At 44.6% G+C, this 15,920-nt stretch overlaps 1 protein-coding gene across 5 annotated transcripts in view; it reads left to right on the top strand.

Moving 5' to 3' along the window:
• Positions 1–502: 502 nt before the first annotated feature.
• SLC8A1 (solute carrier family 8 member A1) overlaps positions 503–15,920 on the top strand; it is a 312,734-nt gene continuing 297,316 nt past the window's right edge. For 3 of the 5 annotated variants that reach the window (XM_028117124.2, XM_028117123.2, XM_088026404.1), the window contains exon 1: positions 919–1,138. In XM_028117124.2, the coding sequence (XP_027972925.1) occupies positions 1,070–1,138 (69 nt within the window). In that variant the 5' untranslated portion in view covers positions 919–1,069. Of the gene's footprint in view, positions 705–918; positions 1,139–15,920 lie in introns of those variants that run through there. The other 2 variants (XM_028117126.2, XM_028117125.2) reach the window with 1 other exon arrangement.

The following is a 15,920-nucleotide window of genomic DNA, read 5'->3' as shown; positions in this document are numbered from 1 at the left end:
GATGAACAATTTCAGAGGTGAGAAATGGGTAGGCAAGTCAGGGTGAGGGTTCTGCCTGTGGGAGAGGCGAGGAAGGTTGAAAAGAAAAGTTGCAGCTCCCGTCTGCGCGTGTAATCGATGGGCTGGGTGCCCGCCCCGGAGAGCGCTAGCGCGCGGCCAGAACGCACTGCGGGGCCCAGGGCCGGGAGCAAATCGAAAAACCTCGGCGGCGGAGGCTGGGAGGCTGGGAGGCTGGAAAGGCTCCCCGCCCGCTCGGGGCTCCAGAAACGCGCCGGCTCTCCTCCCGGGCGGTCGCCGAGGGCGCCGGGACTCGGCGGGCCGCGGAGGCGGCGGCGGCGGCGGCGGCGGGGCCGAGCGCGCGTGTGAGCGAGTGCGAGGCTGCGGGCGGCGGGCGGGCGGCAGGCGGGCGAGTGTGCGCGGGAGGGAGGGGGAGCGCGCGCGCCGCCCGGGCCCCGGCCCTCCCAGCCTCCCGGCCTCCGCGCCTGCCTCCCGCCCGCGCGCACCGGCTGCCCGCAGCCGCCGCTCCCGCTCGCGCCGGCGCTGCACGGGAGCCTGCCCGGCGCCGCCGCCCGCTTTGTGCTTCCCCCCAGAAGATGGGAGCGACCTCTTCCCGGTCGGGAGCTATTTAAAAGGAGGGAGTGCGCCGTATTGCCTGCTAGCGTGGAGGAACTGGGGAAGGATCCATCCACACTCCCCCAAACCAGGTAGGATCTTATAATGGGCAGCAGGAGGGATTTGGTCAGCTACCGCCAACTATTTTCCATTTCTTGTTCGTAAGGCTACACTTCCCTCCGCTTGGGCGAAGGACCGGCTGCTGAATTGTGTGTGTGTGTGTGTGTGTGTGTGTGTGTGTGTGTGTGCGCGCGCGCGCGTGTGTCCCTACACGTTTTCTGGGGTGTCCACGCTTCTCGGGGAGCGAAATTGCTCGGGCTGGTGCGTCTGGGCGTGAGTGTGCCCGCCTGCCAGTGCCGGCTGCCGGAGGTAAAAAGGGCTGCTAAGGAGAGATGCTGCACCCTGCACGGCGCTGGGCTCTGAGGCTTCAGGGCGCGAAGAGCTAAGTCCACCCGGAATGCAGCGCTGCTGGGGATCCAGGCGTCCCCACCCACTGGGCTCTGCTCCGCGGTCATCCCACCTCCTGGTAATCCTTGGGGTCTTCCCCAAGGCCACACTCGCGAGTCTCTTTTTTCCGGCCAGGTCTGGGTGCTCCTTCACCACCGACTGCGGAGAGGAGGGAGTTGTGGCCGGGGCAGGAGGAACAGGCAAGGGGGGATTACAGCGGGGAGGGGGGCGGGGAGTGGGCTGAAGGGTCCGGGTCTCTGGGCACGATGCCGGGGTGTGCACGTTGGGGATTCTGCACACACAGGCATCTCTCTCCCCCACGAGATTCGAAGGGAACTTTGCAGCTGCATTATCTGCCTCTGGAGCTTTGCTGGCTCTTGGGGAAATGGTCTGTGTTCTGAGATGTGAGGATATCCTTCTTGGCTCCTCCTTAATGAAGAAGAGGGAGGTCTTATGGGTGGACGGTCAGCTAAAGAAACCAAATCTGCCCAGAGGATGCTTTTAAAAATACAGTGTGTGTGCATCCTTGATTTTAACACCCCCCCTCCCCATGGATTCTGTTGACTATTTGATGAATGACTGGGGCTGGCAATTTGTATTTCCCTCTCCAAAGTGGCAGTGGTTGGGTTGAAAGCAGAGTGATCAAATTTAACAAAGCATTTTTTGAAGAGAGCAATAGTGCGTGGTGTCCGCATTCATCGGAAAGAAAGTCATGCTTTGCACTAGGTTATCTCTTTACCCCCCCCCCCCCCCCAGCCTGGCTCCCTTGCTGGCACTCTGTATCTCTCCTGCTAGTCAGCCACTAGTGGTTGTGACTATAACAATACAAACTTTGTCCTGCTGGAGGTGTAAAGACTAAAAAGAGAAAAAAGGATATCAGTAGGAGGTGTAGTGGAAGAAGCTTTTTAAAAAATGACAGATGTGGTAAAGACAGTACTGGCATCCAGATCATGGAGGAGCTAGCAGAGTAGGTGGAGATTCTGATCAGATCTGGTTAAAGGCATAGGCTGAGTATCTCCAAATATGAGCAATTGGAGCACCCACAATCCAGCATCTGTGGGAAGATTTGCTAAGGGAAATGGGGAAATGGGGAGCAACCAGGAGGGGATTCTGCAAGTATGCCTCCCACCCATGCCCCCCCCCCCGTAAACACACACATGCACACACTTGCATGTTCTCTCTCTCTCTCTCTCTCTCTCAAAGCTACCCCTGCAGCAAGTCGAGAAAGGAGGATAGAAATGTATCTAGATGTTTCATTCATTTCAGATAAAGCAAAACCAGAATAGGGGTGAAGGCTGTTAGGTTCCTCTTTCAAATCCTGTGTTACTTGGATTTAGCTCTATGGGTTTGCTAAACTTGCTTAATTGGCTGCTTAGGCTGGTGTGAAAGGAGGAAGGAAAGGAGAGCTAGCTCTATCTTTGGGGCCTTGTGAGTGAGAAGGTGGGGGAAGACCCACTTACTTGATCAAGAAGCAGGATGTGTTTTCTTAAATGGTTTTCATTTTACAAATCCTGCCTGTTTGAAGAATTCCATTTGATTCTGAGGGCTATTTTGCTAAGATTTCTCCCACCTACTAAAAAAAGAGCCCTGATTTTTTTTTCCTCCCTAAAATGGCTGTTGTCTTGTATTAAATATGGAATGATTAATTACTAGGGAATTAAAGAACTGGATAGAGGTAAACCATTATTGACTATTGAGCTGTGCAGGGTTGCAAAGGATGCAAGTGTCCATGACAATCCGACTTCATTTACTCTGTCCTGAAAGCTTCACAGGGCTGGAAGAGGAGAGTGATGAATTAAAAGAATATGAAGGCTGTGCTTTATATCTATCTATCAATCTGTCCATCTACCCATCTACCTACCTATTTATCCATCTGTCTTTCTAGTCTTTCTATTTTATCATTACTATTGAATGGTTTCTGCTATATCATTTTGGATTAAGATTAAGAGCTAGCTAACCATTTTGTTGACCATGAAGGGGAAGAGAAGTGATAGCAGTGCTTTTACTCCAAATAAAATTACAAAAGGAAGATGAAGTATAGTCAGGACTGTATGCAGGATTTACATTAATTGCTCTTTCAAGCTTACTATGTTTTGAAAAAAAAAATTCCAAGAGAGCTTCAGCATTTTGTTAGCAAGCTATATTTAACATGTTTTTTATCAGACAAAAATAGACTTTTATTTATCTTGCAAAGTAAACGCACGGTTTCTTCCCTATCAGTATTTAATCCGTTTCTTTGAAAAAAAAATAAATGATGATAAAAGCTCTGCAGATCCAATGAGGTTACATTCCTGCTTTAAAGCAAGTTAAAGCATTCATTTAGGTCATGGATGTGTTTCTCCCAAAGTAAGTGCATTATAGGACTTTGCCATCTGATTTTTGTGTTGCAATACAGTGAAAGGAGCCCTTTCTCCATAACACCTTCAGGTAGAGAGAGCATAGCATGGAGGTTAGTAGCAAGTGGTCTACCCCATCAGCATGGAAATAACCAAGGTCCGGGCTGAAATAGAAATTAAATCTGGAAAAAGAAATATATGATTAAAAGAGGGTGGTAGAGCACCTATCTTGCATGTTTTGTATTTTTGCAGGGTGAATGTGTGTTGCTTCTAACCAAAAATTAAATTGTTGCTTTACATTTGCTGAGAATTTAGGAATCAACGTGTTGCAATCCCTCTCTTCTTCCTGTTCCTTTCATCCCCCCACACTTTTTTTCTTATAAGGGATAGATGTCTCTTGCCAAAACATCTTCCAATATTGTCCATACCTCATACTTAGACCCCTCATCATAACCTCTACCAGATAGTCTCCCATCTGATCAAATTCTCCTGCTCCCTCTTGTGGCAAATATTCTCCCTGACTTTCCCTAGATTTCAGAATCACAGAACATCGCTCACAGCTCCCTTAGCTGCCTATCACTTGGGTTCTAATTTCAGTAATACTTGTGGCTAACCAAGCCAGTGGGTTGATGAACTAGCCATTTCAAGTTTTCTCTCTGAACAAAGGGATGTCTATCCCCTGGAGACATACTTGAGATTTAGTGGAAGTAAATGTCAGATGCTTTGTGACCCATTGGGTTGGAATAGATTCAGGAAATGTGAGCTTTCAGAGTTGGCCTCTGAGATTTTGATTTGGACTCAGAGCTAGTCCGGTGGGGCCTCATTAAATGCAGTGAGATGATTTTCAGTTTTCTTTCTTTCTCTTCCAAAAGATACCTCTTTCCCTGTGTGTCTGGGTCTGTGTCTCCATCTCTCTCTCTCTTTACTGCCGCCCTCCCTCCCTCCTTAGGCTCTCATGCGTGCGTGCGCACACACACACACACCACAAAATATATTTCCTACAACACATATTTTGAAGACTTAAACTAATCAATAATTAGGTTCTCAGTGAAGTTTGTAAATCAAACAACCTATTTTCTGAACTGGAGACTTCTAGGGTAAGCTACTCTCACTGGCATGTTTTCATCAGGAGCAGGTCAGAATACAGATGAGGAGATCGGGTGCCTTCTTCCAGTGTGTTGACTCAACTGGGGAGACAGTTGCTTGCAGCCCTTGCTGCCTCAAGTGTTTTGTGTAGACTCTCCTTGCTGGCGACTCTTATTGAACTCTAAGTGTTTTATATCCACTCTGTGATAGTCCTTTGATCTGCCTAGCCAAGAGAGTGTAGTACAGAACAAGAGAGACAAAGGTTCAAGAGAATCACATTTTCTCTTTATCTGAAACTGTCTAGCCAATTTCAGGAGGAGGAGGAGGAGGACGTGTGGAAGGAGAAAAGTCCTGACTGGCAGCTGAAGTGAAGGAAATGTGTTTGTGGTCAAGGGCCAGTGCATTATAGGCAGCCACGTGTAAAGTGATCTGGAGGTGGGCGGTGCAAAACATCCTTGGGGTGGAAGCATTTATCCATCCACCAACATAAGATCAGAAATTCTCACTATTAGACATTAATTCGAATTCAGTAATTCTATCTAGTAGATCCCTAATAAAATGCAATGACATCACTTAGGAAAGAGCTACCTTTAATTCTTTTTTTTTTAAAGATTTTATTTATTTATTTGAGAGAGAGAGAATGAGAGATAGAGAGCACGAGAGGGAAGAGGGTCAGAGGGAGAAGCAGACTCCCTGCTGAGCAGGGAGCCCGATGTGGGGCTCGATCCCGGGACTCCAGGATCATGACCTGAGCCGAAGGTAGTCGCTTAACCAACTGAGCCACCCAGGCGCCCAGAGCTACCTTTAATTCTTATAGACCACTGTCATTTGTTTGTCTGCTAACTTGTATTGGTTTATCAGGTCAGCTGACAGAAAAGTCCTGAGGGCCTGGAACACAGGAAGGTACAGAGGAAGTGAAAGTAGTTTTTGAAACTGGGTTGGTGCCCAGTTTGTGCCCTCAGAGGCTCCTTCTGGTGGGGAAGTGTGAGGACCTGCGTGCCCAGCAATGGGGCCGCTGACAGAGGGAGTAGAGAGTAGCCAGACAGAGACAGCGATGCACTCCCACACTGAAATTTTACTTCTGGGGCAGCAAAGCTATCAAAAATTTGATCCTTTCTGGAAAATGTAGCCTTTTGAATTCTTCTGAGAATGGGCAAATTATGTTCCCCAGTGAGAAATGATATCTTTAAAATCTTGAATGGCTTCTACTATATGCTGTTTTGGAATATTCATACCAGTAACCTATAAAATACACATGCAATACCAGTTCAGACAAATGGTTTCTTGCATATATAATAGAGATAGAAAAATAAATTTAAATATTAGAATTCATCTTAATTTAAAAAAAAGACCTAAAACATAATCACTCAGTGGATGTCATTACATGTGAAGTCAGAATAATTAATAATTTCTTCATGGAATCTAACGTGAGATGAAGTCAGACAGACAAGAGGGTGATTCAGCAATTTACTACAAACCAACTGTGATATTTATTGAGCACTCACTGTATGCAAGGCACTGCCCTGGGCTTTTCAGAGAATGCAGATGATGAAGAGGAGTTATTTGACATTTGCTGAGTGCCCATTGTATGCCCAGGGCCAATCTAAGCACTCGGAATGTGTTTTCTCATTTAATGCTTATAAGTGCCCTGCAAGGAAGCAGCCTTATCATGATATAAAAATGAAGACTATGGCTCTGTTAAATAACTTACCTGAGGGTTAATAGGTGATAGTACGAGTTTTTGATGCTGTTCAAAAGCCATGTTCTTTGTGCCATGTTCTCTCTTCTTAAGGTTGTCATGGTCTAGAACACCTAAATGATGAACCAACTGGGAAATATTGCTACAACTGTCTAATGAGCAAAATGCTGCAGAGTTGGAAGGAAGAAGAGAATATTGGAAGAGGCTTCATGGGGGAGGAGGCATTTCAGTTTATTTTCCAAGAGTGAAAAGGGCTTCTAAAATAAATAAAGCCAGGTGGTGCAGTCAGTTAAGCACCCGATTCTTGGTTTCGGCTCAGGTGATGATCTTAGGGTTGTAAGATCCAGCCCCGCGGCCAACCCCGCATGGGGCTCCGTGATCATATTCAGCTTGAGACTCTCCTCTGCCCCTCCCCGCCACTCCCTGCTGCCCACGCACACACAGGCGCTTGCTCTCTCTCAAATAAATAAATAAATCTTTAAAAAAAATAAATGAAGCCTAGCTATTTTTGAAGCCTGTAAACCAGCCCCAGCTAATTTATGACAAGGACAACCCTGGGGCAACATTAGGGCTTTTCAGATCAGCTGTGTGTCCCAGTCAGAACCATGCCATGGGAACCGTGGATCTGGAACAAAGGATAACATACGCCACTGCTCACACGCATTTTACAAGTGAAGCCAAAATTCAGGGTGAATTTCCAGCATGGCCTTTAAAGAGAGATACTGTAACAGTCTGAGAGGTCAGGCAAAGGACAGACCACCTGCCATCCCCTTCCTCCCTTAAATTTGATGGTTATGTTTTCTGGGCCATTACAGGTGATTTTCCTTTTTTTTTTTTTTTTTTTTTTTTTGAGCACCGAATGGCTCTGGTGCTTTCTCCCTTGAGATTCTTGAACTCCTGCTCATTACCACTTCCCCATAAAGCACAGGACCCAGGGCCTGCTGCAGCTCTGCCCTGCTCGATGTAGAGCATCTAGTTCCAAGAGCAAGTTTAGAGAATCCGACTGCTTCCCCTTGCCTGCAAACCTAAACTTCCTGCATAGACCCACGGTAGAGCCCCCAAAGTGAATAGCACTGGGCAGAGGCAAAAGGATAGAGTCTGGAGACGTGCTAAGTCATATATCATATGTCTCTCAGAAGTTCCAAGTCACTCTTCCAAAATAACCTACCTGCCAGATATTGGGGGACGTGAGCTCCCTAGAGCTGAAATTTGTGAATTGGTCCTGGGCAGAGTTGGTGGCTCGTCACTGCCTCTCTCCTCTCTCCTCCTGGCCCTGCACCTGTCAGCAGCCCCTTCTAAGAGCTTCTCCTTCTCCGTGCTCTTGCTGCTTAGAACCACAGCTAGCTCTGGAAGGAACAGCAGAAATCAAATAGTTCTTTCTAAACAAATGAGCAAATGAAGGCCACATGAAAATAAATGACTTTTGAGAGTGAAATAGGAGATAGTTGAATTCAGATCTAGGGTTCTGAGGTCATGTCACCAAAGTCACATCTTCCTTTTTTGTCTGACAAGTGGAAGGCCTCCAGGAATGCATCTGTGTTTTCTGGCCTCAGGAGTCCCTGGATGTCTCCTAATGGTTCCCCAAGGTGGAAAGAGAACGGTGACTTTGGCTTCTAGGTTGAGGGTATTGATTAACAAAGTGAGGGACCCTGGAATACCCAGGCTACAGTTCTCTGAAGTCAACAGGCATATCATGACAGTCATAATATTTATTTGGATCCAACAAATGGCATATTTAAGATCGTGCTGGGTACTTCACTTCTCTGGGCCTCATTCTGCTCATCTATTAAATGGGAATGACAATAGTAAAAAGCCATGTGGGTTTTTTTTTGAGGAATAATACATTAATACTTGTAAAACATTTGGAACAGTTTCTGGCACGTGAGTCCTCAATAAGGATTTGTTCTTATTTCTTGAGATGAATAGTGAGAGAGTCTCTGTCCCTGCCTGCGTGCCTTCATATGAACATGCTAACTGTGGGAGTTTGCCACACAGAGGAGGAAGATAAGGACACATATAATGACATATACCAGAGGTCACAAACCTGTTTTTCAAAGGGCCACATAGTAAACACTTTTGGCTTCGTGGACCACAGGATCCGTGACCATTACTTGTCATAGCTGTCACACCCATTGACAATCCTTAAGTGAATGGACATGCTGTGGGCCGTAAAACATTATTTATTGACACTGAAATTTGAACACCGTATAATTTTCACATCACTAAACGTTGTTTTTTTTCATTGTTTCAATTATTTAACAAAGTAAAAAAAAAATTAATGAAATGGGCCTTAGAAAACTAGGTGGCGGGCTACATTTGACCTGTTGGCCCTAGTTCACCACCTCCTGACACACAGCTAGACTGTGAGAGACACAAAGGCAATATCAGTGAGCTTGAAGAATCCCAGCAGTTGGGGTTGGTGTCGTGCAAAGAGAGGTGGCCTAGAAACTGAGACCTGGTTTTAGAGCCTAACTCTGTCAAATCGGAGATGTGTGCCTTTGAAAAAGTCTTTAAAGTTATCATGGCCTGAGTTTTTGTGTTGGGAAAAAGGGGGTAAGAGGCAGAGTTAGGTGGCTTTCAGGGGCTTTCCTAGCAGTAAAAGCAGTTTTATGAAGGGAAATTGGACATTTAAGATGGATCATGGCGGGCAGATAGAAAAGCATGAGAAAGGAAAACATGGTACATATTTGGGTAATTTTTATTTAGTAGCTCAGTTGATTACTAGGGACAGTAACCTGGGAACGTAGACACATGCTGTATTATGGATGATGACCTTGAATGCCAAATTGAGGGATTAGGGTATTAGGTATTCCTATTGTTAGCAAAATTCCCCAGTTTTACAGATCAGGTTGAGAAAGGGAAAATGCCTTGTCCAAGGCCACAGGACTGGTACTTGAGAGCTGAGACCAGCACTCATTTCTTTTGGACCCCGGACCAATGATCCTCTGTCCACCACATTGCCCCCAGCACCGTGGTAGAATGAAATTAACTGCAATTACATGATTGTGACCTCAGAGGGGCAAGTCTCAAAAAAATAACAGAAGCCACTTTGAGTGTTTTCTTTTTTTAAAAAGAGATTTATTTATTCCAGAAAAAGAGAGAGAGAGAAGGGGGAGGGTCAGAGAGAGAGGGAGAGAGAGAATCTCAAGCAGACTCCCCACTGAGCAAGGAGCCGCGTGTGGGGCTCAATCCCAGAATCCTGAGGTCATGATCTGAGCTGAAGTCAAGAGTCGGCTGCTTAACCAACTGAGCCACCCAGGTGCCCACCCACCCTGTGCACCGCTTCGCCATCCCCGCTTTAAGTATTTTCTGAACATGATCTCATTCCTCCCCCACAGCATATCTAAGAAGGTAGGTCTGTGAGTAACCCCATTACAGAGAAGGTGAATTGCAAAAAGTTTAACCCAAGACCTGGCCCTCCAACAATCTTTGGCCTGCCTTTTTGCTGACTATCTTTATTTTCAGCTCACATGTTATTTCTTCAGCAAAAAACCTTCCCTGATACCCTAGTAGGTCAGGTCCTCCATTACTTAGTCTTGGAGGACAGTGTTCTTGCCTATACAACATTTAGCAGAGTTGATAATGATGTTTCTTTTGGAAATAACAAATTAACCTCTGTCCTCTGTCTTCCCAGCTACATAATACATTCCAGGAGGGGAGAGATTGTATCTGTTTACTTCATGGCTCTAGCCCCCTGTCTCTCCCACTCCAGGCACGTAATAGACATTCAGGGTTTGTTGAATGAATGAGTGACTGAGTGTTCTCACGTAAGTCATTGATATTGATGAAAGCAGTCCTTGCTTAAAAGGCAGAAGTTACTGTCTTCACTTGCTAATGAAATAATTAAATGATTGGCATTTCTTCCTCCACTGACTTTTTTTCTCAACTCTTCCAGAGAAGGTGGATTCTTCAAATATCCTTCGAATATAGGTATATGGGATTGGTGTAAAGGGCATATTCATTAGATGCTTTATCTAGTGGAGAAACTATGTTTCATAAACTGTGCTCAGGGATTTGTATAAAAATTTCATGTTTTCCTATAAGCTACTCAATTATTCCTATAAATACTAAAGTTTGGCCAGTTCCTTTCTAAGCTGCTTCCATTTAAAAAATTTATTTGTTCTATGTACATATATACCTGGTCTTAGAGCCATGTCACTGTGTATATTGTCAGAAACTTTAGAAAATTGTTGTACAGAATACTGACGAAGGGTCACTATTACATGAGCATCTATTAACTTGAATCTAAAAAAAATATTTTTTTCTTCCTTCTACTTTTTTCAGGAGCATCTTATTCTTTCAAAGACTGTGATTTGACACTATGCAGGAAAATTTAAAAGACTTACAAACTTCAAGTTGATAGGGTTCCATCTCCTGAAAAGTAATCTACTTGAAGATGAAGCTTAATGACTCAGGGAAAAAACTGATGAAATTCACCAGCTTCTGCTCACATAACCAGCATTTTCCTTGTTAAGAAAGATTTTTTTTTTAAAAGGCATTCTGGATGTTCCTATCATGTAGCTTGAAATTAGATTCTGTGTTAAATATCTCTAGTCCCAAGAGACAGACTAGAATGCAGAAAGTGACCACAAAGATTTACCCTTGAGTTGAGGTGAACAAAGGGAGTGGTGATACCCCATAAAGACCCTATGATTTAAAGAGCACAATTTTCCTCACCACCCAAGGATTCAGGTTTGGGGTTTATGTTTCTACATACTGTCTACTTTATTCAGGAATTGTGCATGGAACCTGGATAGAAGGTCTCCAAAGACTTCCATTTATCCTGGGTCTTTGTCACGTATTGATGTAGGGTCCTAGCAGTCCTTAGCTGTTGCTATTTAAAGAGGGCAGAGCTAGCCCTTGGCAAAGTTATGAAGTAGGTGTAAGTTACTCCCAATGCTTTAACCTCCTCTTTTCGGGGCCCCTGTGATCTCCCATTAGGGTTCATTCTTCTCCATCGTCCGCCCTCCTGTCTCCCCCCAACTCACCAAGGGCCTCCATATTTTGATGCTGTCTGGAGTCCCAATCTGTGAGAAGGAAAGCCCTTCTGATATATTATTTCACATTGACGTTTTACTGATATGGCAAGAAACACTATCTTCTAATTTTTAGGCACTACCTTTGGTCAAGCATCTTGTCTCAGTGCTCTGCAGTCTGTATTTGCTAAAGATACCCCATGCCCCTTCTTCTCTCTACCCAGTTCTGCCCTTTATGCCAGTGCCCCTAAGGGGTGGTGCCAAGACTGCCTATATCAAATCAGCTGGGGTGCTTACTAAAGTTCAAATTTGGGTTTCCTCTTTAGAGCTACTGTACATCTGATGGTAGCACCCAGTTATCTGCATATTAATGAATTTCCCAGGTGATTCTTAGGTGAACTTAAGTTGAAGAAGCAGCACTCTATGCCTTTATGCACATCATTCCTTCCTTCTGGAATGTCCTCTCACTCTCTCTAGCTTTCATCATCCTTCCAATCCTCTCCTTCTAGGGAATCTTCCATATCCTTCCTAGTACTCATGGCCATTTGAGTAAATAGTTGAGTTGCTTGAACACTGTCAGTTCATCAGGCACAGGTGCAATTATCTTTGTAAGCCCCTCAGCGTTTGGTTTGGTGCTTTGCGCACAGACGCCACTCAATGAATGCTTGATGAATAAATGACTGGTTCACTTTCTAGAAGTAGAAATAGAGAGACAGCTGTCCTTCACTCAGAAAAACACACACACGTTTCTTAAGGTTAAATGTCAACAAGCTAGTGTGGAAAATATTTTTAGGTAGTAAATCTTTTTTGGTGACCCAGATATAAATGCATGCATGTGACCTCATTTTTTAGTTCCCAGTGTGTAAGGTCAGACATCAAAGAAAGGTGGCTCTTTCTCTTCAGAGTGGATGGTGACAAATTATTATCTGAAATAGTTATTATTGTCCATCACAAGGCTCCTGAAAGATGCACAGAGTACAGACAAGGTGATCCAAGGCCCTGACTCCGGGAGTTCATGACACTTGAAAACCCTGGGTGGTAGAACTATAGGCTGAGCAGTCTGAGGTTTCTAGAAACCTGGTTGTGTTAACCCAAGAGCTCAGGTGCGTTAACCTGGGAATGAGGTGGTCACTTTGAGTGTGTCAAGGTGTACCCATGATCTCACTCTCTGAATGCCCAGAAAGTCTCTCCTTTTCTGGGATTCTCTAGAAATGAAAGAGTTCTGTACCAGAAAGGAGACTCACACCTTGACTTTTGTAATACCCCACTAGAATGTGAGCTTCTTGGAGGATATTATCTTATTCATCTTTTTAAGACAGTATCTGGCATATGTGAGTGGCTAAGAAAGCTTGGCAGACACAACCATGAATGAATGTGTTGTTTTCCTGTCACTTTGAATTACTTACTGGTTTAAAATTAAAAAAAAAAAAAAAAAAGTCTTGACCCCAAGACAGCAGATTTGTGAGCTCTGCTGAAATTCTTGAAAAAAAAAATACTGATTTATTGTTATTAGAGCAAAGTATTCACTTCTTATGCTAAAATTCAGTATCATTCTCCCCAACTCCACCCATCTTTTATTTTAATTTTGCTTACCCACTGCTAGGATTCCTTTCTCTATTTTCCTTTCTCCTGACCAAATGGAAAAACCTTGAGATTATTACACGACTTTGGAGTGATTTCAGACCTCAGATTTTAGCTGATGATCCCCCAAATGGATCATCTTTCCCTTGCTACAGTGATGAATAGGAGTGCTTACAAAACCCTTGCTCAGCGGGTGGGGAGGCATGAGACAGGAGAGGCAAACATGAAGGCTCTTGAGAAGGTAGTGCAAACGACATGCATTTATTCAGGGGGAAAGCAGGGCAGCATGGAAAGGTTATTCTGCACTAAGTATCTAAGTAGGGAGCTCTCTGCTACCAGAGAACAGTATTGTTCACCTAGGTAGCGAAAACAAATAAAAAGATGCTGCCATTTTGGAAAGCGCGATGGCATAATTAACGCGAAGTGCCTGGATCAAAATCCTAGTTCCCTTCTGTTTGTACAATGTCAGTCAGTTTACTTTTATGAACCATTTATTTTTCTCATTTCTAAAATGAGAACAATAATACCTCCTTCCGGTATTGTTAGAAAGGTTAGGGACGGTGAATGCAAAGCAGTCAGTGAAGCACCTGGGACAAAGCAAGTGCTCAGTCAATGGTTTCAGTCATTATTGTCATAAATGCCAATTTATGACCATAAGTGGGGCCCTTACTCTGTCCTTGGCACTGGCAAAATTAATCTGAGGATAGTCCTGGCCCAAGATTAGCAGAGCAGCTTCCCTTTGAATTCCTCTCTATTTATTTACTATTGAAAGACTCTCTTTATTCCCCAGCTTTCTTTCTCTTACTCCTATTTCCATGCCGGTATGCAGAGTTGATAAATTTAAATTCGTGATGCACTTTCCCTTTTATGAGGCTTCTATAATGGAGCTCATTTTTGGTTGGTGCTTGACCAGATGTCTTCTTATTGCACTGGAGGGAGAAGATATGCTTTGTTGAGGATGTCTGAAATATCCCGACCCTCTCAACAGAGCAGATGAACTTGGCATTCCAAAAGAAATCAGCAAGCTAGGGCTCATGGAGGAGGACCCGCCCCCAGGTTGCTGGGGGAAATGTCAGAGCCCCATCTCTATGCTGGAGGTCAGTTTTTCCAGCCTGAGGTTCTCTGCCCATAAGCCTGCATCACATTTCCTCTCCTCCATTTAATACTGCCATTGGCTTTTCAGTGTGATACTGGCATCTGCTCATTTTAGGGGTGTCTGCTTCACGCAGGGCACATTTTTAAATGCAAATGCCTAGTCCCAGCTCCCAGATTCTGATTCACCTTCAGAGATTTGGTGAGTCAGCACATGACCTGATGAGAATTATTTTATTCATTCAATAAGCAGGTGCTATGTATCATTTATGTGCCAGATTCTGTTCCAGGAACTGGGGATCCATCAATGAACAAAAGAGATAGAGACAGAAATCTCCTCCTGTACGGAGTTTACATCTATCAGAGAGAGAAAGGCAATAAACAGAACCATGAGATAAATTATATTAGCACATAAAGAGGAAGAAGTTCTACACAGAAAAACAAAGTAGGGTAAAGGGCCATGGATTACATCTCATGACTTTTCAGTAAGTTCTTCATTATTTAAAATCCTAAATTCATCTCTCTGTTTTTGGCCGCATTGCCTGACCACCACCCCAGTGTCTTCCTTTGATGAATGAGGTGAGTGTTTCCTGCCACGGCACAGGATCCTGACTGGAGTCTCATACGTTCAACCAGACGGCGAGAGCCCCTTAAATGACCTCTCGCTGCCTGGACTCTAGAGGACCTGTCCCAATTTATTAAGCAACAAAGAGGAAATTCTCTCTTTGAAAATAAAAAGAAAGTAACAGCAGAGAGTCCTTGTGGGAAGAGAGCTCCATTGTAACACGGGGTCACAGTCTGTTGGCCAGACCAGTAATTCGCACCCTAGATGGATGGTCAGGTAAGGAAAGTCATCCTCTGGCATCATCTCTTTGTCTAAAAGCATTCGAAAGTGCTTGTCTCGGTAGTGGATAAGAACTTAGGGTTGCTTTAATGTTGCCTTAGAAACAAATTAATGGCTTTGCTTTGATGCTTTCAGTCAGCAAGAATTACATAGAAGGGAATTCCAGGTCCTGATGAGGGAGAGTCAAGGAGTTCCTTTGAATCACCCCAGCTGACAATCAATAGAATGAGATTCGGTCGCCTTGCGCCTGGGGCTGGCGGGAATGCCAAGCGTATTTCTTCTCTCCGAGCCAGGTCCTCCTTGGTGGTCAACCCTGGCTCCAGCTTCCCACAAGGAACCCATTGCTCTGCAGCCTGATGACTCTTCAGGCCTCCGCAGGGGGTGGGGGGGGGGCTCTTCCTCATGCTTTACAAAGGCAGTTTGCCAAAAATCTGTCTTGCAGGTGCATGGATTCAAAATAAATAGTGAGCAGAAGACAATCTGGGTCTTCTTGCTATGGTGCTGAAGCCTCATTTGGATGACACAATGGCTATTCCTAAGCAAGAACTGGCTGAGGACGTAAGAGTTGATCTGAAAGCACCGTGAAAACCAGCCTACCCTTACAGAGTTCAGGAGACCAGGGCAGAATATAAAAAAAGCCAGGCAGCAGAACAACATAGTAGCAGCCTTTATTTCCTGCTGAATTTTTATGGAAATACACAGTTGAGGAGACAGTGGGGAGGGTCAGGTAGATCTGCTTGAATCTGATGATGGAGAAAAGATCCTGAAAGGAAAGAATGAAGAGGGCCATTTCATTTAGATGATATCTGTCCCCCCCCTCCTCCCAAACATTTGAATTTGGTATTAATTTAATAAAGAAAGAAACTGAAGTCCAGAGAATTCTTTCCAGTTGCTGCATTGCCTAAAACCTGTATTAGTGTTTTGTGTCCACTGATTTCACAAATTATAATTCTACCACCTTTTGAATATAATTGTGATGTTTTGGACTTAACCTCAGAAAGCCCCTTCCTTTTTCTCTGATCGGAATTTTTATAGATGCATCCACTCTTAGACATCTGTACCCTTTTGGCCAAGAGCAACTGCGAAATGCAGGTTGGGGGAGGGCTTCTTTTTTTGGCTGACCTAAGAGATTTTCCTGAGAATGTGTGCAGGAAGAGGTGGCCAGGTAATTGCTAAAAACCTGGCAGGTGAAGGGCAGCTGTCTCTAGGAGCGTGCCAGCCCACACGTTACATCACAGCTGTCAATG

Source organism: Eumetopias jubatus, unplaced genomic scaffold, assembly GCF_037043125.1.
Source record: "Eumetopias jubatus isolate StellerSeaLion01/CBP00866 unplaced genomic scaffold, mEumJub1_p1.0 scaffold_9, whole genome shotgun sequence".
NCBI lineage: Eukaryota > Metazoa > Chordata > Mammalia > Carnivora > Otariidae > Eumetopias > Eumetopias jubatus.
This window is presented reverse-complemented; position numbering and strand designations above follow the sequence as displayed.